The 24,587-nt window shown below is 42.7% G+C and overlaps 1 protein-coding gene across 1 annotated transcript; it reads left to right on the top strand.

Moving 5' to 3' along the window:
* Positions 1-10,422: 10,422 nt before the first annotated feature.
* Positions 10,423-13,468, top strand: CHAC1 (ChaC glutathione specific gamma-glutamylcyclotransferase 1). The gene is made up of 3 exons (XM_060263326.1): positions 10,423-10,834; positions 11,263-11,298; positions 12,438-13,468. Exons 1-3 carry the CDS (start codon positions 10,592-10,594, stop codon positions 12,840-12,842), a joined length of 684 nt encoding a protein of 227 aa, XP_060119309.1. The 5' UTR covers positions 10,423-10,591; the 3' UTR covers positions 12,843-13,468.
* The last annotated feature ends 11,119 nt before the right edge of the window (positions 13,469-24,587 follow it).

Here is a 24,587-nt window from a genome sequence, read left to right on the forward strand (position 1 = left end):
TTAGAATTGGGATATCTTGTTCTCCATACATCTACCAGGTCCATTTCTTCTGCTAATTTCCAAAAACTTACTGGTAACTGAAGACTTTTATTTTTCATCTGTTTGTGCATTTTTTATCCAGTTGTCTAGCTGAAACTGCATTAAAATCTCCTATTAAACAATATCCTGCATATTCCAAATTTGATAATTTAAGACGCAGGTCTTGAAAAAATTTCTCTTGATGATCATTTTGGGGCATAAATATTTGCAAGTAAAATTTTTTTATTATCCACTGTGATTTTCACCAATAAAATTCTTCCATCTTCAGAGGCAAATTGCAATTGCGGGTTAAATTTAATATATATTGCCACACCTCGTTTCTTCTTATAGCTGTCTGTTGCTGTGAATAAATTGCCCAATTTTTTGTTTTTCAAAAGATGTTGATCTTTCATTAAAATATGAGTTTCTTGTAAGCAAATTATATCCATTTCCAATTTTGCCAAATATCTAAATGTCTTTCTTGTTTTAACAGGAGAGTTAAGTCCATTCGCATTAACTGAAACTATTGAAGCCATTATGGGTTTGGATTATCATTATCTTTCTTATCCTTTTTGAGGTGTTGCCTTGTATGGTATCTCCGTGGTATCTCCGTGGTTCATTTGGATTTTCTTCCCCAGAGCCTTCTCCTTCTTCCTCCTCTTCCTCCTTTTTTTTTACCTTCTTTCTCTTCTATTCTTTCCAAAAAGTTCTGAGCTTTAAAGATGGAATTAATCCTTTATCTATTCTCCTGATATGTAAAGAGAAGACCCTCTGGCATTAGCAACATATAGGGTATTTCTCTTCTTCTCAAAAAGTCTGTTAAGTCTTGGTATTCTCTCCTCTTTTGTCTCACAGGCCAGGGAACTTCTCTCAAAATTTTCACCATGTTTCCAGCTATCATCATCGGTCTGTCTCTTACTTGTTTTAAGATCTCATCTTTAGTCCTCTTTCTTGTGAATCTCAAGTGAACTTCACTAGGTAGTTTGTTTCGTCTTGTATAGCTCAAAAGTACCTGTCTGACTTAATCAAATTCTTCTTCCATCCTCTCAGGAGTCACCTACAAGATTTCAGCCAAGGCTTCACTTAGAATTTTCTGTAAGTCTTCATTTTTCTCTTCTGGTATGTTTTGAAACCTCAACATATATGAAGCTCTATCTACTTCCAGTTGTAAGAGTCTAGAGTCTTGTAAATTCTGTTCTTTTTCCAAGTGTTCCACCTTTTGACTATTCGCTGTCACCTGACCCTCTAGTACTTTTAGAGCTTTGTTAGCTTCAGCTGTTTGTCTGGTATTCTCCGAAAGATCTTTTTGTATCTGTACCATCCATTCACCAATGTAATCTACTTTACCAGTTAGTTGTACTATAGCAGTCATTAAAGCAGCCTGCATCTCTTTCATGTCGTCTCATTTCATCTGCATCTCATTTCATGTGTGTGTGTGTGTGTGTGTGTGTGTATAAATGTTTGGCCACTGTGTGATACAGAGTGTTGGACTGGATGGGCCATTGGCCTGATCCAACATGGCTTCTCTTATGTTCTTACGTCTCCTGGCATGGTCGTAAATTTGCCTGGTCCAGATGGATTGCTAGGTGAAAGAAATGTTTGTTTTCCTTCTTTGTTATCTTTTTGTTTACAGTTTCCTTGGGACCACTCATTGTTATTAAAATTAAAACACTCACAGGCACCTCTTCCCCATTTGTTTAGAAACTCTGTAATCTTGTTTGTGCCAGATAAATTATGCTCCAACAAAAAGTATCCTTGTTAAAAAGCAGTTCAAAATAAATATCAGCCTTCTAATTTGTTAGTCAAAACAGTACTAAAAATAATAATAAACACCCGTTTTCAGTTCACCACAGTAGATAGTAAAGGAGAAAACAATTGAGTTCACTGACACTGCAGCCATTGCCTGTTATATGAAACAGAGCTAGTTCAATTGTAATTCAGATCAGCACCAGGTCTTTCCATTAGATTCCAAGTATAAAAGCTGCAAAATATAAATCTGTAATCCAGGACTGATTACCCTATTTATAATCCAAGAGTGTGACCCAAATTCAACTGTAGACCAGTAATCCAGGCAAGGAAAAAAAAAACCCAAGAAAAAACCAACAAACCCAAAAATAAAGGTAAAAAGAACAAATGCATAAAACCAAATATAAATAATCCAGATGCAGAGGCTACAAAATATAAATCTGTAATCCAGGGCTGATTACCTTATTTGTAATCCAAGCATGACCCCCAAAACCAAACAAAAAATCAGTAATCCAGACAAAAAGGAAAAAGCCAGAGAATCCAAAAATAAAAACATATAGGTGCACAAAAAACAAAATCCCAAACCAAAAGTCTTTAAAACCATACCCAAAAAAATAATCCAACCAACTTCAAGGAAAAAAGTTTTTTAAACCAGCCACCTTTCACATCCAAGTGCACTTATCAGCCAGCATCTTCCCCAAGAAGCAAAACATTTTCATCTCTCAATGAGGGTTTAATACAAGTCAATTAGTTCAACCATCCATTGCAGATTGAAGAAATCTCTTGCTGCAGGTATTTTCAATATATCAGATTAGGCAAACTTTTAAAAGCCTTGGAAAAGAAAGAGGGAGAGGTCCCCCCCCCCCTTTCTCAGTCTCGTGCGTTACTTGAAGTCTGCTCCTGATTCTCTTTTTTCCCTGCAACTTGCTATTAATCCAAACACAAATATGGGGAAACACAATATTAAGAAGATCAGTGTCCTTATTCTTGAAGATATGAGTCCTGAAGAACCAAAATGTAGTGTGTAGGAAAAGAAAAAGAAAGAAAAACGGTGGCTGACTCTTTGGCCATTTAAAAATGGCGATTGGGAGGCTGATGCTAGAGACAAGCGGGATCGGTAAGGAGCCGCCTCCGCTGACATTCCCGATCCACCGCTTCTATTCTCTTGCCTTCTGGGAACCTTCCTGGGTCCCAGAGTCGAGTCGACCTTCGAGGGGTGACCCCTCAACGACCCAATTTGAAAGCGGCTCTGGACACTACAGTCCGAGACGCTTTCACTCGCAAACCGCTGAAATCCACATGTTCTCAGTTTAACCCAGACTTGAAAGCAACAGAGCTATTAACAGACTGATTTTATTGCCTTATGACACTCTCACCATCATTGTCCCATTCTGACATGTTACTGTTTTATTGGTTTCCCACACAAATGATATCCAGACCAAATGTTCTTTCAATTTGTTAATTTAACTATTTTGCCACTGAATTCTAACTTTGTACCACTTTGCATTCTTAACCACTGCCCACCAGCTATATGTAGCTCTGCTCACTGTACCTCATTCCATTGTCTGATGAAGTATTCATGCATACGAAACCTTACATTCTGAATAAAACTTTGTTGGTCTTAAAGGTCCTACAAGACTCATACTTTGTTCTATTGCAAAGCTAATATAAATGTTCACATCTGGCAGCCCTTCCTTTCTGTCCCCAAAATAGCCTTCCCGATCCCTGGTTACATACTTCAGCTCCTAACTCCTGCACAAGGCAAATGACAGACTAAAGGCTCTTTCAATCTCTCATCTCCAGTGTGACCAACAACAGAGAATTTGGCAGAGCTCTTCCTGTGCGGACACCACTGCCACTCACTGGGGATAAATTTACACAATGCTTTTGTATTGCAAGCACAGTCATTCCCAGTCCTATGCTGTTGATAAATAAAAGGTACCAATCAGAAAGGTTGCCTGCCAGCCCTTGGTACCTTCCCAAGCCAGTGCTACACTTCTCAGAAGGCCCCTTCCAATGATGCTGGCTGGCTTGTGCGACCAGTGCTTTTCCAGCCTATGACGCCATCTAGGAGCTAATCATGGATGGCACAGGGAACACCTATATGGCCTCAGACACAGGAAAGGGCTCTTTGACCCCTTCTTCCTCTCCTAGTGCGAACAGCAGCTCTGGTTCTTTAAGAATCTTCTCCTTATTCACCTCACTTGCTTAGAACATGGTAATTTTAAAATAAGGCTTTCCACCCCCCTGGGCTGAGCACAATCAAATTGCACCCCAGAGGGATCTCTGGTTTCAGTCTGCTGATCTCTGAAATCTTCCACTTGAAGTCTCAGAGTCCTCATTTGAGGTGGCAGTCCTTTCTAGTGTTTATCTCCTTTTTTCCAGCTTGCCACCTCCCCCTGAAGAAGAGCAACTCCCCCCAAATCGTAGTCAATAAATAAATGCTGCTGGGAAATGTATCCTCTGGTCTCAGCAATTACCATTACTCTCAACAGGATGAGGAGGAGCTGCTCTACACTCCGATCAGTGCAACATAGGCGGCTATTAGCTGTACATTCTGGAACGGTTTTCATTCTTTGTGGTAGAGCCCAGTGGGATGACAGGTTTGTTCTGAGAACCAGTTTTCTATTCCAGAGGTCGTTCTCCGAACATTTGAAGGAGATGATGCCTCTGGGGATGTACAAAGCGCTTTCCCTCATCCATGAGTAACCACAACAATCGTTCCCTAAACATTTGAAATGCTCAGGCAGTTAACGGATTAGAAAGTGTGAATTTCAGATAGACCTTTAAAAAAAAATTAATTATCTCCTTTTTTTATTTTTGACATCTAGACATGGGCCACACAACAGTCTTTGTGGTCTTGCTGAAACTGTGCATCAGGATCCTGAATAATACTCCTGCAGATTTGCCTATAAGGAAGATTTCTTAAAATTAAACCAGGCTACTTGCAATTAGCAATTTGAATATATCCTTCATAGATGCAAATCACTTTTTTTTCAAGTTTTAAGGACAAAATAACTAGTAGGGTTTCATGCTCAGATTTGATCTCTGGTGATTAACCCAGCTCTGCAGAGTTTGGTGCAGTTTCACCAAGCATGGCTCCATAGCTGAGCAAACTGGGACCTGGGAAAAAGAAAGCAATTTTCAATTGTTTATTTATCTACACTGTTCTTTAGAGCCAGGTGAGTAGCCATGGTGGTCTGAAGCAGCAGAACAAAGTTTGAGTCCAGTGGCACCTTTAAAACCAACAAAGTTTTATTCTGGGTGCAAGCTTTCATGCACAAAAGTTTATACACAGAATAACACTTTTATTGGTCTTAAAGGTGCCACTGGACTCAAGCTTTGTTCTCCAGAGTAAATGTCAAAACACAAAACTGATGTAATCCAAATTAAACTGAGCGGAGTTAGCATTGCAGAAGTTGCTATCTTGGTGTTCTTTGTACAGTACAGTCTTTTCGTGGCTCAGCTTTATTTATATAATAACAGTCCTGCTAATCGCAGCCTTGCATCTCCAAGCACAGAAGCAACCTTAGTTTGCTTATACATGGAAGATATCTGAAGCTGCAATGCAGATAATTGCTTTTGGTCACAGTTTGTTCCCATGCATCACCCCAACTCTGTGTGGCCCTCTCACCTGGGTATGACTCACCATTACCAGAAAGGTACCTAAACTCACCACCATATATGAATCAGTCAGCTGAGACTCACACATAGAATGATCCCTGGAGGGATCATTTGTTTACTAAGTAGAAGCTATTAACCCAGCTCCACAGAATTTGGTACAGTTTCACTAAGCATGGCTACATCTGACAAAGAGAGCTGTGTTTCTCGAAAGCTTATGCCAGAATAATATTCGTTAGTCTTAAAGATGCTACTGGACTCTTTACTATTAAGTAGAAGCTTATTTCCCTTCCCCCCACACCCCAGCACAGGATCTGCAGCCCATGGTGGGGGGCAGGGGTACTGGCAAATATAACTCCTGTTCCATCTGTAAATGTTCCATCTGTAGAAATTCTCCAATGAATCCCAGATCATTGATTGTTGGCACTTAACAATTTGAAGTTTGTAGAACTTTCTGGACAACTTTTTGCCTCCCCAGAAGTACATCCAAACTTAGTGCCCCTTTATCCCACATTTTCCGAATCCACTGAGGAATTCTCAGTTTTGAATTTTGGTTCCCACTGCTCTTTTGTGACATTGGTGTCATGTGTTCACCCTTCCTCCCACCCTCCTGCTCCCCCTCAGGTTGTCCCCTGAACAATCTGCTGATTTTTAAAAAACATAATGTTGATTGCATTACAACGTTAATTTTTTCCATTATAATACAGCAATGTTATAAGAACATAAGAGAAGCCATGTTGGATCAGGCCAATGGCCCATCTAATCACCCTTTGGGTGAAGAAGTACTTCCTTTTATCCATTTTAACCTGACTGCTCAGCAATTTCATTGAATGGCCACGAGTTCTTGTATTGTGAGAAAGGGAGAAAAGTACTTCTTTCTCTACCTTCTCCATCCCATGCATAATCTTGTCATGTCACCCCGTAGTCAATGTTTTTCCAAGCTAAAGAGCCCCAAGCGTTTTAACCTTACTTCATAGGGAAAGTGTTCCAAACCTTTAATCATTCTAGTTGCCCTTTTCTGCACTTTTTCCAATGCTATAATATCCTTTTTGAGGTGCGGTGACCAGAATTGTACACAGTATTCCAAATGAGACCGCACCATCAATTTATACAGGGGCATAATGATACTGGTTGATTTATTTTCAATTCCCTTCCTAATAATTCCCAGCATGGCGTTGGCCTTTTTTATTGCAATCGCACACTGTCCTGACATTTTCAGTGAGTTATCTACCACGACCCCAAGATCTCTCTCCTGGTCATTCTCTGCCAGTTCACACCCCATCGACTTGTATTTGTAGCTGGGATTCTTAGCCCCAATGTGCATTACTTTGCACTTGGCCACACTAAACCTCATCTGCCACGACACCCACTCACCCAGCCTCAACAGATCGCTTTGGAGTGCCTCACAATCCTCTCTGGTTCTCACCACCCTGAACAATTTAGTGTCATCTGCAAACTTAGCCACTTCACTGCTTACTCCCAACTCCAAATCATTTATGAACAAGTTAAAGAGCATGGGACCCAGTACTGAGCCCTGCGGCACCCTACTGCTTACCGTCCTTCACTGCAAAGACTGCCCATTTATACTCACTCTCTGCTTCCTATTAATTAGCCAATTTTTGATCCACAAGAGGACCTGTCCTTTTAGTCCATGACTCTCGAGCTTACTAAGGAGCCTTTGATGAGGAACTTTATCAAAAGCTTTCTGGAAGTCAAGGTAAACAACATCTATTGGGTCCCCTTTGTCCACATGTTTGTTCACCCCCTCAAAGAACTGTAATAGGTTAGTGAGGCAAGATCTTCCCTTACAGAACCCATGCTGAGTCTTCCTCAATAACTTGTGTTCATCAATGTGCCTACTCATTCTGTCCTTGATAATGGTTTCTACCAACTTTCCCGGCATTAAAGTCAGACTGACTGGCCTGTAATTTTCTGGATCTCCTCTGGAATCCTTTTTAAAGATGGCAGTGATGTTGGGACAAAATGTTGGGACAAAATTTTTTGGGTTTCCTGTAGACTTCTCAGTACAATTACTTGTCCATGGACGGGCTTCTAGCCCTACTGGTAGACCTCTTGATGGCACTTGGGCTTTTTGGCTACTGTGTGAAACAGAGTGTTGGACTGGATGGGCCATTGGCCTGATCCAACATGGCTTCTCTTATGTTCTTATGAAGTTCCTTTCCTTTCCTTTTTTCCTTTTTTATTGGTAAGTAGGATTTGATACCACATGCTTGAATTGTTCCTTCATCCCCCCCTTCTCTTTCTAGCACCTGGTGTGTTTTTTATTTCAAAACAATGTTATGATGATATAATTACTGCATATGCAGGAAAAGGAGGTTCCATACATGGCAATGCATTTAGTGTGCTTTATAATTACTGAATAACTGTGTTATGTATTGGTATATTCAATTTGTTGTAGTCAGCCATTTTCTTAGTTGGCAACTAAGGAGGAGCAGAGAATCTTTTAAATGGTGGCAAGTTGCTGTTCCCCATGATATATTCATTTTTAAAAAAATAATTTTATGTTGTAACACTACTGCATATTCACAACAAAGGAGATTCTGTTGCTGATGAAGTACGTAACAACACATTTAGCACGCTTCATCATAATTATTGAATAACACTGTTAAGAATTGTTTCCAGTTTGACAATCATAAATGGAATACTATTTTCATTAGGATTATGTGGGAATCTTTGCAATGAGTTTTCTTAGTTGGCATCTTAGGAAGAGTGGGGGGGACCTTTGAAATGGCAGCAATCATGCTGTTCCCCACAATACATCCAGCCTTTTTTTACACTGTTACGATGTTATAACATTACTGCACATGTAAAAAAAGGAGGTTCCATTGCTGATGAAGCACATGATGAAGAAGAAGATGACATTGGATTTATATTCTGCCCTCCACTCAAGAGTCTCAGAGTGGCTCACAATCTCCTTTATGTCCCTCCCCCACAACAGACACCCTGTGAGGTGGGTGAGGCTGAGAGGGCTCTCACAGCAGCTGCCCTTTCAAGGACAACCTCTGCCAGAGCTACAGCTGACCCAAGGCCATGTCAGCAGGTGCAAGTGGAGGAGTGGGGAATCAAACCCGGTTCTCCCAGATAAGAGTCTGCACACTTAACCACTACACCAAACATGGCCACACAACCCCTTTTCAAAGGAAGTGCAAAACATGTGGGGAGGGTCTGATCCAAATTCAAGAAAAAAATCCCCCCAAACAAATGCCCCTTTGCAGAAGGGGTGCCACAAAGTCAAAGCATCAGACAGGTCAGGATTTAACTCATCAGGAAACAAAGGCAACACACAGCCACAGAAAAGGTCCAGGTCTGACCCAGTGTCACCCATTTTGCCTACGGTTATATCCTCTCTTGAAAGAATGGGTTTGCAGTTTGGGAGTGTTCTTGGACCCAGGTCTACTGTTGGATAAGCACAGGGCTTTTTTGGTAGAAAAAGCCCAACAGGAACTCATTTGTATATTAGGCCACACCCCTGACATCATCATTGTTTTGCACAGGGCTTTTTTGTAGAAAAAGCCCAACAAGAACTCATCAGCATATCAGACCACACCCCATGACATAAGTCAGCCGGAATTGCGTTCCTGCTCAAAAAAAGCCCTGGGTAAGCAGATGGCAACTGTGACCAGAAGGAGTGCCTTTACCAGCTTCAGCTGGTTAGCTAGCTGCAGCCTTTCCTGGACAGAAAAGATCTAGCCATTCATGGCATATTTTATTCCTTTCTCCTGTCTAGCTTACTGTGGGCCAAACACCGTGTTACGTATGAAGGAAATAGGAACCCCTATGTAACATGTGGGCTGTTGTTTTAGAGACTCCAACAGTCTAAACTGGAAGACAAAGCAAGATACAAAAAGAGGTAAACCTACTCACTAGACATTCTCAACTAGATTTGCCAACAGACCTGGGGAGAAATGTCCTGTCTCTTTAATTAGGGCTTAATGGGATGTTACCGTATTTACTCTCTAGGAAGACCACCAGAATGTAAGACAAACCCCTTAAAAAGGTTATATACAGAGACACAAATTATTATTGGACATAACTGTAACTTCTATGCAAATGTAAAACAGTTCCCTCTTTCTTTCTTGGATAGCATAGGGTTGCCAGCTCATGGCTGGGAAATACCCCTTTTCTCTATACAGGTGTAATCTAGCTGGTACTGACAGATAAAAGTAGGTACTTTTTTCATTCTTCTCTATTGCCCATTATTACTAGGGTTGCCAGCCTTCAGGTGGTGGTTGCAAATGTCCTGGGAGGAATTACAGCTGTTTTCCAGGTGGCAGAGATCAGTTCACCTGGCTGCTTTGGAAGGTAAACTCTATGGCATTATACCCCTCTGAGGATCTTCCTTTCTTCAAACCCAGCTCTCCTCAGGCTTCACCCCTCCAGAGAAAAAATCTCCAGGTATTTTCCAATGTGGAGCTGGCAGCCCTAATTACTACCGATTTCGACTTCAAAATGAACACTACTGTGGAACATAGTTCAAAGCCCAGGCGATCTATCTATCTATCTATCTATCTATCTATCTATCTATCTATCTATCTATCCATCCATCCATCCTAATCTAATCAATCCACCGCCTTCCTTCTATTGCAGAAACTAGAACAAACTATTAAAAGCTATCTGACCTAGGCGCGGAGAGACTCCACCTCCTCGCAGCAGCCATCCTTTCTCAAGACACGTTTCCTCCTACTGACCCCGATCCTGGCATTCTTTTATCAGGTCTACCCAAGGGAAGCCTTCAGGAGGCCGCCTGATGCAATCACCTGCCTGCTTTACTCGAAAGCTTCCAGCAAGGTTGCATCATCTCGGCTTTGACACAGCGCGGAATAAAGGAACCAATCCGTGGCCGACTAGTTCCCAAGACGGGCAGAATCCTCTGACCTATCGAAATCTCGCGTACCGTCCATGAGGCGGGACTATTTTTTGGCCGTCTGGACGCTGGAGGCTCTGATTGGAAGACGGACGGCGCGAGGCCGAAGAGCTCAGCGATAATTGGGCGGAGTTTACCGGCAGGCTGGTATTTAAGGCTTTGAGCAGAGGCGCGAGGGACTGTTCGCTTTGGACGCCGCCGCCTTACCTGTATTTACCACGGTCCTCCCGTAGTGCCAAGCCACAGTCTCGTCCTCCGCCCAGCTCAGCCCAGCCCTCCCCCGGGGCCAAGAGGCAGTGCTGCAGCTCCTTTTGCGGGGCCATGAAACGGGAACCGCCGCAGCCTCCTTCCGCCGGGGGAGAGCATCCCTCTGGGCGGCAGCAAGAGGAGGTCTCCTCCCCCGCGGAAGATGCACCTCCGAAGTCTCCGCTTTGGATCTTCGGCTACGGCTCACTGGTGTGGAGGCCGGATTTCGAGTTCACCTCTCGCAAAGTGGGCTACATCCGCGGCTACAGCCGTCGCTTCTGGCAAGGAGACACTTTCCACCGAGGCTCCGAGAAGATGGTGAGAGGACAAGGGCGCTCCAGGGCTCTTCTTCATGAGGAGGGGCTGCTGAGCAAGGGCGACGGGCGTCTGCCTCTTGGGGAGGGTGGGAATCGCGAGCAGCGGATGGTATGGATCCCTTGATGATGAAGGTTGGACTTCTTGGGGATGGGAGAGGATGCCCCTTGTGAGCCAGTGATGGCTGGCTAGCTGGCTAGCTAAGTTTTGGCAGGAGTGCCGATGGAGCGAGAACCGGTTTCCCCATTGTCCTTGGCTTGGCATTGCTGGTGTAGTGGCTGGAACTGGTGCCTCCTTTATCTTTTTCTGCAGTGCTGATGCTTTGGGTCGCCTTGGCTACAGCCTATAGCAATGACCTATCTTTGGGATGGGAAGGGGGCATGCTACCTAATACAGAATTCTAAAATGTCTCTTTTTCCTCTCCTGTGTAGCCTGGAAGAGTGGTCACCCTCCTAGAAGATTATGATGTAAGTATTCTGTGTCTGTACTTATGTCTTGTTGGCCTATAGCTACATCCATGTTACTAATACTTAATGGGAAGGGTAGAGGAGTAATGACAAACTAGAACAACAAGAGTCCACTCTGGCTACTACCCCTTGGGAGTATCAAGATGAGGTTGATTGAATAACTGCAGCAATACAATTGCTTTTGCATTTGCTGTTAAAATAACCAGTGAATGTCCAATAGATGGGGGGGAAGCACTAAGAGTGCTCTTAACATAAGAATCCATTATCCTGCAGATAATTTGGGATGACAAAAAGTCAGTAATGGAAAAAAATGGTTATGCAATTGAGTCAATACCATGGCATCTCAAAGAGCCTTTACAAAAGCTGATTAATCACTTGATGATTGAGGCTGAGGTTAAATTAGAGGCTAAGATGAAACATATTCTGCTCCAAGCACAAGTGTTGCATCTGCTTTCTCCAGCCCATATATATATATATATATATATATATATATAAATTAAAATGAATTGTGAAGATAGCAGCGAGCCATGAGGAAATGAACATCTGCAAAGTTTCTCTATAGAAAACTACATTGGGTAGGAAAACTGGAGACTAAACTTAGGTGGTTTCTGAGATTTCCTTTCCTTACCCATACTGTCAGACAGGGGGTGCATTAGGCACTGAAAGACATAAATAGTGATGAAACTGCTTGGAGAGCTTGCCACGGCCATTTGACTATATGAGCTACATTCATCTACAGCCAGGTGGGGGTGGAAATCACCCACATGGATTTTAGCATGCAAGTAGAGGAACAACCTCTAGAGTGGCTGGCCAAATAGTCTTTCCTTTGTGCCTTTCAGAGCTCTTTTCTACCCTAGTTTTGCCAGGCCCATATCTAGGATTTTTTTCTGGAGGGGGGGGGCTGGTGGATGCTTATTTAATTAGTGAAGCATAAACAATAGGAGAGGGGGGTTGGGGGGACCAGGGGAGGGTATGTCTGGCAGATTAGGGAGGGGGCATTGCCCCCATGGCCCCCACCTAATTATGGCTGATCTAAATACAATTAGCACACTCATCCATTTCTTAGACACTGTGACCACAATTCAGTTTCTCCCTAAGCAGCAGCAAATAACTCTTTGTAATTTAACTTCTTGTTCCAGGGGTGCACGTGGGGTGTTGCCTATGAACTTCGTGGAGACCAAGTTGCTGCCTCACTGAAGTATCTAAATATGCGGGAAGCAGTGCTAGGTGGCTATGACACCAAGCTAGTGAAGTTCCATCCCCAGGATAAAGAGGGTGGTGAGCCTATCCTGGCCCTGGTTTACATTGCTACCCCTCAGAATCCTTCCTACCTTGGCCCAGCATCAGAAGAGGACATTGCTGCTCAAATAATTGTTTCCAGTGGCCGTTCAGGCCACAATATAGAGTATCTCCTGCGACTGGCGGACTTCATGCGCTACTGCTGCCCTCAGGTAGAGGATGAGCACTTGTTTTCAATTGAGGAGGAGCTCATCTCTATCTTACCCTGCCTGTACCATGGAGAGGAATCTTTAGTAGAAGAATGAACATGACTCCGCCTGCCAGAGGAGCTAAGAGAGGACTTTAATCAAGGAGAAAAGATGCACCTTTTTAATGCAAGTAGTCAGATCAATAGGATTGGTGGATGAAGTAGTGAGTAGGACAGCACTCCACACAGATACTTTTTAAACTGTACCTGACTAGTGAATTATGCTGGGAATGCATAACTGACTGAAAAACAATGGCTTTAAGAAGCCTAACTTAAGCAGTGTTATTTTCTCATCTTCAGGTGGCTGAAGACTCAGTGTGCTTTCTTTTCAGTATTTGAGGCCCCTCTCAAGCAAAGACTTGGCTGCAATATTGAAACACTACAAACTTTGCTGCCCCTCATAAACTGGCAGAGCCACTGGGGTGGTGAAGGAGACTGGGCTGTATGCATGTTCCAGGTCTAAGGGATTGGCCTTGTCCTTCTCTCTCCATCCTATTTGATGGTGACTTAACCCTCATGCCTATGCCGGGGTTCCAGTGCAATATGAATTCCTTGCCTTCTGTAGGCTCTGATGGGGCCAAATGTCCTCAAACATGTCTTAAATTAGCAGTTGATGCACTAAACTTTTTATAACTTGAAGATGTATTTATTGTAATGAATATATATATTTCCTATGGGAAAACATCCAGATGGTGGTTTGTGTCTTGGCATATGCCCTGTTGTGCAGGGAGTGTTGCAAAGGTTTGAGTGGGAAGCTATGTGCCTTCTGGTTTGAGGCCAGATTTTCTGGCTTGGGAGAGGCACTTACCTCAAATAACATCTCCACAAGCGATATAGCTGTTCCTGGTGTCACTCTACACCACATCTGCCTGCCTACACCACATCTCCTTTACAAGACTGCAAGGTGTAAACACTGTTTAAAAGATGAGGATTTCTCATGGCTTTGTTCTATCTATATGTTCATTACTAAACTAATGCCCAGCCTTTGTTGCAGCATACCTCTGTAAGTGTTGGAGGCCCTGCGTATATGAATTGCCTGAAGGCAAAAATAAGCAATGTAAGCAGTTCCCTGTTTCTGACAGTACTTGAGAGAGATGCTGCTGTTGTAATTACAGTTAACAATAGCAAACCTTGGCACACAGTTTTCTAAGGAAGAGTGCCTAATGCCTGACATGATACACTGTCAGTGGTGTATACAAAAGAGAAACAATCTCTTGCCCCTAGAAATAGAACAAGTTGACATTATGAAGCTTGCCAAGCTGATAAGACTTTTTATTTTACTATGAAAGAACTCCAGCCTCTGCAGGTAGGTTTTTTTTTCTGTAAAGGGAGAAGAAAATCATTCCAAGGATGTCACAGATGTTGCAACTTCATTGCAGTGACTAGGTGATGGTGCTAATGCAGGCTATCCCAGGCTTTATTCAAAGGGACATGGTACTTTTTTTTCCTTTTCTACTATGGTAGCAGTGATTTATTTACTTTATGGATGAACACCTTTCTACAACACCTGTGGTATGAGAGTACTGATTTAAGCAGCACGCTGTGGAAAGAGCATGTGGTTTTTCCAGTGCCACCTTTCAATTTTGCCATGGTCAGGCCACATGTTAGGCCCTGCTTCTGGAAACAGCACCTCAGTTGATGATGCTACATTTCCTCACCATCCATCACTGACAGCAGAGTGACTCTCTTCTCCAGAAGCCATGCATGAGTCAATGCATATTTCCCCTACCCCTGGAGATTCTATTGTGCCATACTCTAGGATAGAGATACTACTATAACTTTGTTATTGTGCAGTTTTTTTGTTCCCAAGCTGCACAAAATATAGCCTATGGAGAAAACAGGTATACCACAGCCAATGTTGGGCATACATTTATTTTACCACACTAATAAGTGTCCAGTCCTCATAATCAGACTGGGTTGATGCTGAATCTCTAAAATATACACTGCCAGTATGCCTAGGAATTTATACTGCCTGATCTAGAAGTCCTCCTACATGAGAAGAATAGGAAATGGCTGCAGCTGGCCATTGTTTTGCTGCAGGCAATACTTCTCAACAGGACCTAGTTTTACCAGTCACCAAAATACATTTTGTCCAATGAAACTTTAATGTTACTCCCCCTCATGACTAGTTCATGTAGTTTGGACTATAGTTTGCACAAGAGGCATGATCACCCTGTGGTTGGCAACTGTATTATCACTGGTACTGAAAACCCAGTGCCTTCATGCTCATAACACAATTTTTTTAAAAAAAAAATATTTAAAACACATCTTGATAAACTATTAAACCATGGAGGCACAGGGTCACTCAATCCCCCAACCCAAAAAAGATGCTGAAGCCTAGGAAGACCACTCTGTACCACAAGTAGCAGTGGAGACTCTTCCCCTAAATTTACAAGCCCACCTTTTCCATTTGAGCAATACTCTTAACTGCTGCTACTTTAAAAAATAGCCACATTGGTCCATTGCAAAATCCAAAAGCAAAAGCTATGCAAATACCTATTATTCAGACCAACTGAAACAACGCAATACAGTGTGCAAGCTTTTGTGTTCTTGGGATGGGTAGAGGGGATGAATTATGAGCAGAGCATCTGTTTTGCATGCAAAAGGTCCCAATTTCAGTCCTCCAGATTAAAAAAAAAGGTCAAGTAGTAGGTGATGTGAAAGACTGGCCTTGCTAGATGAATGGCAGCTCTGTGTGGTCGTGTGTGTTCAGCTCTCTGATTGTAAAATTGTTATGTTGGCACCCTGTGTAGGATGTTTCACCTGCTGTAGTGCACAAAAGATATTGTCCCCTAGACATCTGGGAAAAATTATTTACATTAGTCCAACTGTGCCAGTCTTGTGAACTTTCACCCAAATGAAGTCCTGGAGGATTTTCTTACACCATCCTTGTGGTTGGAGTGTTATGAACAAATGGCGTTGATGATGAACCTTGCTGAACTCTTCTTTCAGCATGATTCTGTGAGTGGTGGGCTGCATTGGCGGCAGTTCTTCTGAGGACAGAAGTCAAGTACAGAAACATGATTCTCTGCTTGCACAAATGCCAAGAAAAGCTTAGAGAGAGACAGTCAGCTGTTCCACTTCCAAGAAACAGTTATGAAAGACACAAGACACTGTTTTGCTGCGCATCTCCTGCTGGTGCTAGGGAAAAATAGCTTAGCCCTTATGAACTGCAGAAGTAGATTACAAAACCATCATACAGCATGTGTATGGGCTATCACATGAACAGTAGTATTTCAAGGGAGCCAGGCAGTATCTAAGAAACACACAAACCCAATTAGATGAATTCTCATATACTAAAGAATCTTCAACACACACGGTGGCTTTTCTTTTAATGCTTGTGTGGGAAGAATTAAACAACTTTCATTTTAATAGTCCTCGCAGACCTAAAGCTACTCCAGTAAATTAATGGCAGAACACAGTTTTGACCGGAGTCCACTTGCTTCTCTGTCTGGTAGCTCATATGATTGCCTGGCTCTCTGGCTGATAGTAGTTGGTATCACCTCACTCATGTTGGTAAGTCCAAACACAGAATTATAACATTCATAAATCACAAGACTGACAGAGCAGAGTTCAATTTTTTAATCCCTTTGGAATAGTATCATTAGCTGTCTAAAGATTTTGGACTGCATGACAGAGCTGCTTATTTGCTGAGGTGCGTGATAAAGTGGCATTATATATCAGCCAGTAAGGAGAAGAACCAAGCTCTGACATCAAAAATTTATCAGAAAACAATGGCAAGTGCCGCCTTCAGTGGCCATCAGGCTCCTGGGCAATTTAAAAGAAGTCTTGTCTACATGTGGTAAAAAGAATGATATTGTTTTAAGGAACTGATAGTACGTGGAATGACCTTTAGGCTATTGTGTGCCAAGGCTATTGTCAGGATTATAAGGGGGAGGAAAGGACCTGACTGCCCATTTGACATGTGGTCCAGTCAGATCTCATAAATATCATTTAAGCTGTGATCTCTCTCTTGCCTTTTTCATCCTGCTCCCAAACCACTCAACACAAGAACATTCCAAATTCTCTCCCCAAATTACCATCTAGTTCAATCTACGTAATTGAACAAATGTGCCCAATGAAAGCACTTCATAGATACTTAATTGGTTCACATTGCCCCCACTTCCTTCCTTGGCACTTTTCAAAGCACACACAGACAGCACCTTCTTGGGTTGCAACCAGACAACTGTACAGGTTCCCTGAATACAAACTTATTTACTTGGAAGCAAGCCTTGTTGACTTCCAGGAAATTATCTCTAATTAAGAATGTTAAGGGGCATAGCCAAATCACTTGACACAGCCTGACAGTAACCTATAACCTTCACTCTCTGCTTCTGCACATTTCAAGAATTCAGAGCAAAACTGTATTGTTGTATTCCAACAGATACACAGACTATGCAAGTAGCTATACAAAGGGGCTAATTGGGAACCATATATATCACACATTTACTCATGTGAAGTTTCTGATCTCAAACAGGAAGGGAAGTTAGGAGGAGATGAAAGACCACGATAAACAGGGTCACGCCAGGGTCCTTCTGGACTCCAGTCACCAGTGTGCTGTCTGGATGCGGGGGAGGAGGGTGTAGGAGCTGCTGGCTTCCCATGTTGGCTGTGTCCTGCCAGATTTCTTCTTCTCCCTCCCCCCTGATGTCAGGTGTGATCAAGCGAGCTCAGCAGGTGGGCTTCTGCTGTGAACCCTCTCCCTTAGCTAAATTAGCACACACACACACATGGTCCCCGCTGCCCCCTCCCAAAATAAATCCTAGTTAGGCCCTGCTAATGGTAGTTCAAGTTGTAAATGCTGGACTTCGTGACAATCAGAAAGAATCAACCTTTCAGCTATTAGAACTTCCTGTGCATTTAATAGCCTGGTGAATTTCAAAAGGCATAATTTGGTATATTGTGGTGCTGAAAAGAGAGGATGCGGAGTTTGCATTCTAATACTTTGCATTGCAGGGACAGGAAAGATACAGAGATCTTGTTCCTAAAGTGAAGTACCTGAAAAGCACAACTCTCTAAGAGGACATCAGATATAGAATTCCTTTCCCTTCTAAATCTATCAGAATACAAAATGGGGGATACACAGTGCCATCCTAAGGACAGTTACACCCTTCTAAGTCCATGGGATGTAACTCTGCTAAGGATTGCACAGTTGATCTCCAGCACTGCTAAGAAGACAGATCAAAAACTGAACTATGACTCAGTGGGACTGATGGGTTGTTGCAATGTGGACAAACTATAATTATCATCATAAGTGAATGAGAGATTGCTACTATTGTACCTCCTGGCCCATTCCTTCCTAGTCTCATCACTTACCCTTCTCCCAAGTTAATATGGAAAGTACTGTCTACACAGGACTCAAATAAAAAGGCTTTGCCCACAATTTGATCATACACTGAAAAGGAGGAGGCAAGATACATGGCCAACTCTAAATGCTGATGTGCAAGGGACACATAATTTTTTTAAAATATTCCAGGTGCTGTGCCACGGTAGAGAAGAGGCCAAGGAAAAACAGAGAAAATAGTAATCTTCTAGCTTCTGCACAATATCATAAAGAAGCAGGAGAATAATTGTTTACCAAAACCACCAAGGCTTGAAGCAAAAGGCCCAACATTGCTGCACAGCAGACTTAAATGTAACTGGAAATACTTTGTACCATATTCCAGTTAGGTGATGGGAAAAAACAGCCTTCGGCAGCAGTGAAATGAAGTTAAGACCAGCAAAAGCACTTAATGGGAATGTTTGAAGTCTAGGAATCTTTCTCCACAGGGAATGACCTACATGATTCTTCATAAACTCAGTAATTACATGGCTTTTTCAATTTTAAACCAGCTGTCTATGGCCATTAAATATTTGTTAAAACTGATCGATCATTATAGGGTTCCCAACCTCCTGCTGCGGGGGTTCCCCAGTTTTGGGGGCCCCAATCCACTGATATTGCTGGCAGAGGGATCCCTGCCCTCAAAGAGCTCTGTCAGTGCCCAATGTGCCTGGTGCGATTACATCACCCAGAAGTGACACAATTGTGCTGGGCACATCGCATGGGGGATGGTCTAGCATTTGGGTAAAAACTCTATGGCACCATAGAGAAACACCATAGAAAAACATTTCCTGCCTGGAGCCAGGTAAGACCTGGCAACCCTAATTATTAACCCCCAATTACAGTCTTTCATTAAACATGAACAATGCATCCACTCAGAGATTGTAGCTCATCTCCTTTCTCTCTGTCTTATCAAGATGAGTAGCATACATAGTTAGTAAAATATGAGGCCCTGTTCCATACGGAATGTGAAAATACCAAGGTGGGGGAGTAGGGGTTAAAATCTGTTGACTGAGTAATGCAAAAGCCAAGGCTGGATGGTAGGAAAGACATGGTACAAACATACTAATGAATAAAAACAAGCAGATACCTCACAGAATCATAGAACTGTGGAGTTGGAAGGTACCTCCAGTGTCATTTAGACCAAGTCCCTGCACAATGCACAAATTTCACAAATACCTCCCCCCACATACACCCAATGCGCCACACCCAGAAGATGGCAAACAAACAAAAAACCCTCCAGGATCCCTGGAAACTGGCCTGGAGAAAAAATTGTGCCTGACCCCAAAGTGATGAACAGCATTACCTTGGGTGTGTAAGAACTAGAACTAAGCACTGGTGCAACCCTTCCAGCCCACCTTCTCATGATCTACCTAAGTTCACAGAATCAGCATTGCTGTCAGATGGCCACCTAGCATCTTTTTAGAAATCTCCAAAGAAGAAGAGCCCACCACTTCCTAAGGAAGCCTGTTCTACTGAGGAACCACTCTGTCAGGAAGTTCTTCCTAATGTTTAGCCGGAAACTATTTTGATTTAATTCAACCAGTTGGTTCTGGTCCAACTTTCTGGGGCAACAGAAAACAACTCTTCACCCTCCTCTGTGTGACTTCAAGTACTTGAAGATGGTTATCATACCACCTCTCAGCCATCTCCTCTCCAGGCTAAGCACACCAAGCTCCTTCAACCTTTCCTCATAGGACTTGGTCTCCAGGCTCCTCACCATCTTTCTTGCCCTCCTCTGGATACATTCCAGCTTGTTTATATCCTTCTTCAGTTGTGGTGCCCAAAACACAAAGCCTGCCCCTACCTCCTGCTCTGGTATTTCAAGAAGGCCTCCTGTCCAAGTACTTGCCAGAGTTAAGCCTACTTCACTTTCGAGATCTGATGAGCTCGGGCTTGCCTGGGCTATCCAAGCCAGGGTGAGAAACAAACATTAATTGATGTTAAATAAATATATTGATTTATGTATATAAGTCATTATAGGAAGTAAATTTTAAATGAGAAAGCAGTTTGAGAGAAAATAAAATAAAACTAGGCAAGGAGGGGCTACCAGAAAGCTGCAAGGGCGACATAAAAAAGGAAGTGTATGTGTGGCAAAAAACATCCTCCTAGAAGTAAAGGGGAGGAGGATTTGACACTGCTATTGAAATTCACTTTACATCACAATAGCTGGGTCACCAGTACTAATTCAACTAATTCATTTAGGCTATCAGCAATTGGAAATTGGTGACTCTGGCATGCAAAAGCCTGTCTAGAAAGGCATAAGGCCTTCATGTACTTTTGGTGGTAGTGTTATTTTAAAAATATTTTAGGGTTTTTTAAAATCTGTGTGCTCCTTCACTGTCTGGACAGTATACAGACTGTAATATACTTCATATGTGGACATGCCCTCAGAATCAATCCAGTTCATAAACTGCATAATAACCTGGTGGGATCCTCCACTTCCTGATTCCCCACTCCTCCACTTGCAGCTGCTGGAATGGCCTTGGGTTAGCCATAGCTATTGCAGGAGCTGTCCTTGAAAGGGCAGTTGCTGTGAGAGCCCTCTCAGCCCCACCCACCTCACAGGGTGTCTGTTGTGGGGGGAGAAGACATAGGAGATTGTAAGCCGCTCTGAGTCTCTGATTCAGAGAGATGGGCAGGGTATAAGTCTGCAGTTTTCTTCTTCTTCCTATGAAAGCTACTGTAACTATACAGTCATCTGGGCTGTATCATTTGCTTAAATTTTAAGGGCATCCCCGTGCCTGCTCAAGAGAAGAAAACACTCACTTCAGCTTCACCCTGAGCCATTATTCCAAGCTTCATCTCAGGAGCAATGTAACCCCATTACGCATCCTGGAAAAGGGGAAGGAAACTAGTGCATTTGTATTGGTTGGCATGAATCAGAGCATGAAACTATGCAGATGTTGAGGAATTGCACTTGTTGGACAGTCATATTAACTGCTCTAACCCAGAACTCCCCTTTATGCCAAAGCAGGAAAAATGGTTCTGCTTAACAAAAGGCCTGGATGGAGGTGTTGGGTCCAAACAATCCAATACTTTCCTTGCAGCAGCTGTTTATCCCTGGGGCACTAGGGCAAGATGTCTAGGCTTCACTAGCACTTCAGAAAGCAATGCTTCTTTGTCACTATGCTGGCATGGTGTAGGCCTTTCTACAGTCTGAAGTGCTACCAGCTGAGGTCCACATTTTTTAATGCCCACTGTCAAAAGAGGCATCTGGAAATTATCCAAGAACAAATGTGGTCTGCTAACAGTCCAGGAATACGTGTGGTGTCCTGAACAAAATTTACTCCAAGAAAACAGCACTAGAATCCTGTGGTGACTATGAAAGTCCATGTAGTCTTCAGAGACCCCAGTACCACTTAGGGCTGCCAGTTCAGGGTTGGGAAATACCTAGAGACTTTGTGGTGGATCCATGTAGAGGACAGGGTTTAGGGAAGAGAGGGACCTCAGTAGGGTATAATGCCACAGAGCAGCCCACCCTCCAAAGCAGCCATTTCCTCCAGGGGAATTGATCTTGGTCACCTGGAAATCAATTGTAATCGCAGCAGGTCTCCATGTGCTATATGGAGGTTGGTAACCCTAGATTGCTCCATCTGCTCACAGTGACTTGTCATCAGTAATCATCACTTAACCCCAGCTACATCCATTGTCTTTCCATTCAATAACCGAATGCTTCAGGAGTCAAGAAGATACAGGGACTTTTTCCTCTGCTGTATCCACATGTAGAGTGGTTAGAAACTTTGCACCAGCCTATCCTTGCTGATAAAGAAAGGCCACTATTCCCACTTTGTTGTGCATAGGAACTTAACTGATTCACTCAAAGGAAAGAAAGAAGATGGGTGGAAAATTATGAGAAACATCCCCAAGAGGGTACAGTAGAGGATGACATGGTGTATATGTTAGCACAGGTCCCTACACCTTCTCCAGTCATCCATTGAGGAAGAAGACGACTGCAGGTTTATATCCCACCCTTCTCTCTGAATCAGAGACTTAGAGCCGCTTACAATCTCTTTTATCTCCTTCCCCCACAACAGACACCCTGTGAGGTGGGTGCAGCTGAGAGGGCTCTCACAGCAGCTGCCCTTTCAAAGACAACTACTGCGAGAGCTATGGCTGGCCCAAGGCCATTCCAGCAGCTACAAGTGGAGGAATAGGGAATCAAACTCAGTTCTCCCAGAGAAGAGTCCGCACACTTAACCACTACACCAAACTGGTTCTCATTATACCCTACTGGAAGAGTTACTTACTAAGAAGTTCTAAAGACTCTGATATGCCACTATAGGCTAAGACAAAATGTCCATAGCAATGAATATGGACATAGTATGCCTTGAACCCCAAGCTTCAGCTACCAATGACACAGGGTTGTCTTCAGAATGCAGGACTTGACCAGGAAAACATACCAACAAACACTTTTGGTTGACAGATTGTTTGCTTACCTAAATATTAGGTTATATGTTTTACTTAACATGGGAGTTGTAATATAAGCACTCCCCACTACTGGCAACCCAGCAGAAGAAACGGAAGGGGGGAAGGATCATTCCAATTTAGTATATGTGCTGCTTAAGCATGCACAAGGGGCAGCAAGGATGATCACCTTGTGCCAACATGTGCGGTTACTTATGGAGCAAAACCAGAAACAACACTGTTGTGTATGTCAACTAAAGTATGGCTATCAATGGTGTTCCTGCCTGGCTCATTGGAGTCTGAAGGACTGAGCTTGGGGACTCAGGAATAATGGGCAGTAGGATTCAAATCCCTGCTGCCTTGCTCCAGTCATGGGCCCCCTGCTGGTTTGGATGATCCAATAACGTGCTGGCATGGGAACTCTGAGTTGTATATAGTTGGCCCCGTTGGTCCAGTTTTCCAGTCTTTGAGTGCAGCCATATATTATGCTGTACAGAATAAAAGAGCTATGATCACTGCCACCTCGCCTCTTCCTTGTGTTGAACCGACTATATTATAAACTCCATTGCATTAGGGCAATGCTTTAGGATTTTCCAAAAACTTAAAAGTTTTGGGGTGCACTTTGTGAAAGAGGACCTTTCCTCTCATTCTATTATGCTGTTTATGTTATTATAATTCTTCGCTCACTGCAATAATGTTTTGCATGTGGGAAGAGGAACTTCTGTATATCTACCTGTTTTTTAGAGTCATATCTCAGTAGGTGTGCAAAATATGTTCTCTGTGAGATGGTGGCAAAAGCAACTCACTTTGCTGATACATGTCAGGGCTCCACAAAAATCAAGAAAAAAATGAATTAGTAGGACACTAAATGAAAACCTCCTCCATGTTGAACTGCATGTACTCTGAGGTTCAGCTCTGTTCATACAGTAAATGGGGGTGGGTGTTTTCTTTAATGGGGAAAAAGATTCACAGTTACTACACAATTGCTGAGTAATCTTTTATGTTTAGCTTAGTATCCCTTTCTGTCATTTTAAACTTGCCTTTTCCAGCACTGCAGAAGCTGGGCCAGTTTAATATGTAAGTGCTGTATGTCAGTATCTTGTAATACACAACAGATTTTAAGAAAATGAATTTCGAACTAAAACAATTAAGGTTGTAAATTACACTTTGAGAAACTTCACACAAACTCAGACAGACTGCAAATGATTAGTCTAGATTCACAAATATGCAGGTCATATAATCCAAACGGCTGGTGCTACCACTTGGGTGCACATGGGCAAGACCATCCCAAATCAAAGACGATCAACGAGGAGGTAGCTTTATAGTGCAGCCAATACATCTGCAACTAGAATGTGCATTTCTTCCTTCAAAAAGCACCAGCATTTCCTTGTTGTCAGATCTAGCGCAAACCACACATTTCCCACCTGCTGCCGCCAATACAAGACTGGGTTAGTTTTCAGCAGCTGCAAAGCCTTGTGACAGGGCTCCAACACAGGCATTCTGAATGGCTTAGTACTGCATCCCCCTCCAGTACTGTACACTAGGTTTTTCTTCACAGAGTGTGTGCTCTTTTTTCATTTTATCCCCTTGCTTGTCTATTCTAGTGGTTGTTAATGCTCTTTAATTCCTAAGAAGTGTGGCCAGTACCTTGAATTCTGGAGAAATGAAATAATACAAATGGTCAAGAGAGTTCCAGGACTGGGAGATATTGTTTATCAAGAAATTGGGACTCTAGCCTTCACCTGAGGACACTTAAACAAGAGATTTTACCTCCCTCTTCTATTTATTCACCTTTCTTTATCTAAGGAGGTTCGATACTTTTCACAGATCATTCAGTTTGTTCATCCATTCATCCAAGTACCACATCTTCAGAAAAGCATCACAAATAATGTTTAAAGTTTCTGGTAAAGAAAGCTCATAGACTTCTTGGAGACCCAATAAGGTGATGATGGCTTTGGGGATGGAGGAAAAAGAAGCCCCTTATTTCCAGGCGGCCATATTTTTGATTCAACACTGTTCCTCAACAGAGTACAAAAGACGTAACAGGGTAAACAAAAGACTATTAAAAACAGGTTT

This window comes from Heteronotia binoei, chromosome 21 (genome assembly GCF_032191835.1).
Source record: "Heteronotia binoei isolate CCM8104 ecotype False Entrance Well chromosome 21, APGP_CSIRO_Hbin_v1, whole genome shotgun sequence".
Classification (NCBI taxonomy): Eukaryota; Metazoa; Chordata; class Lepidosauria; order Squamata; family Gekkonidae; genus Heteronotia; species Heteronotia binoei.

Excerpts from the sequence above, each read along its gene's own strand:
- CHAC1 (XM_060263326.1), top strand. The coding sequence starts at position 10,592 with ATGAAACGGGAACCGCCGCAGCCTCCTTCCGCCGGGGGAGAGCATCCC. Across the intron at positions 10,835-11,262 it reads ACCGAGGCTCCGAGAAGATG|CCTGGAAGAGTGGTCACCCT; the intron begins GTGAGAGGACAA and ends TCTCCTGTGTAG. Across the intron at positions 11,299-12,437 it reads CCCTCCTAGAAGATTATGAT|GGGTGCACGTGGGGTGTTGC; the intron begins GTAAGTATTCTG and ends TTCTTGTTCCAG.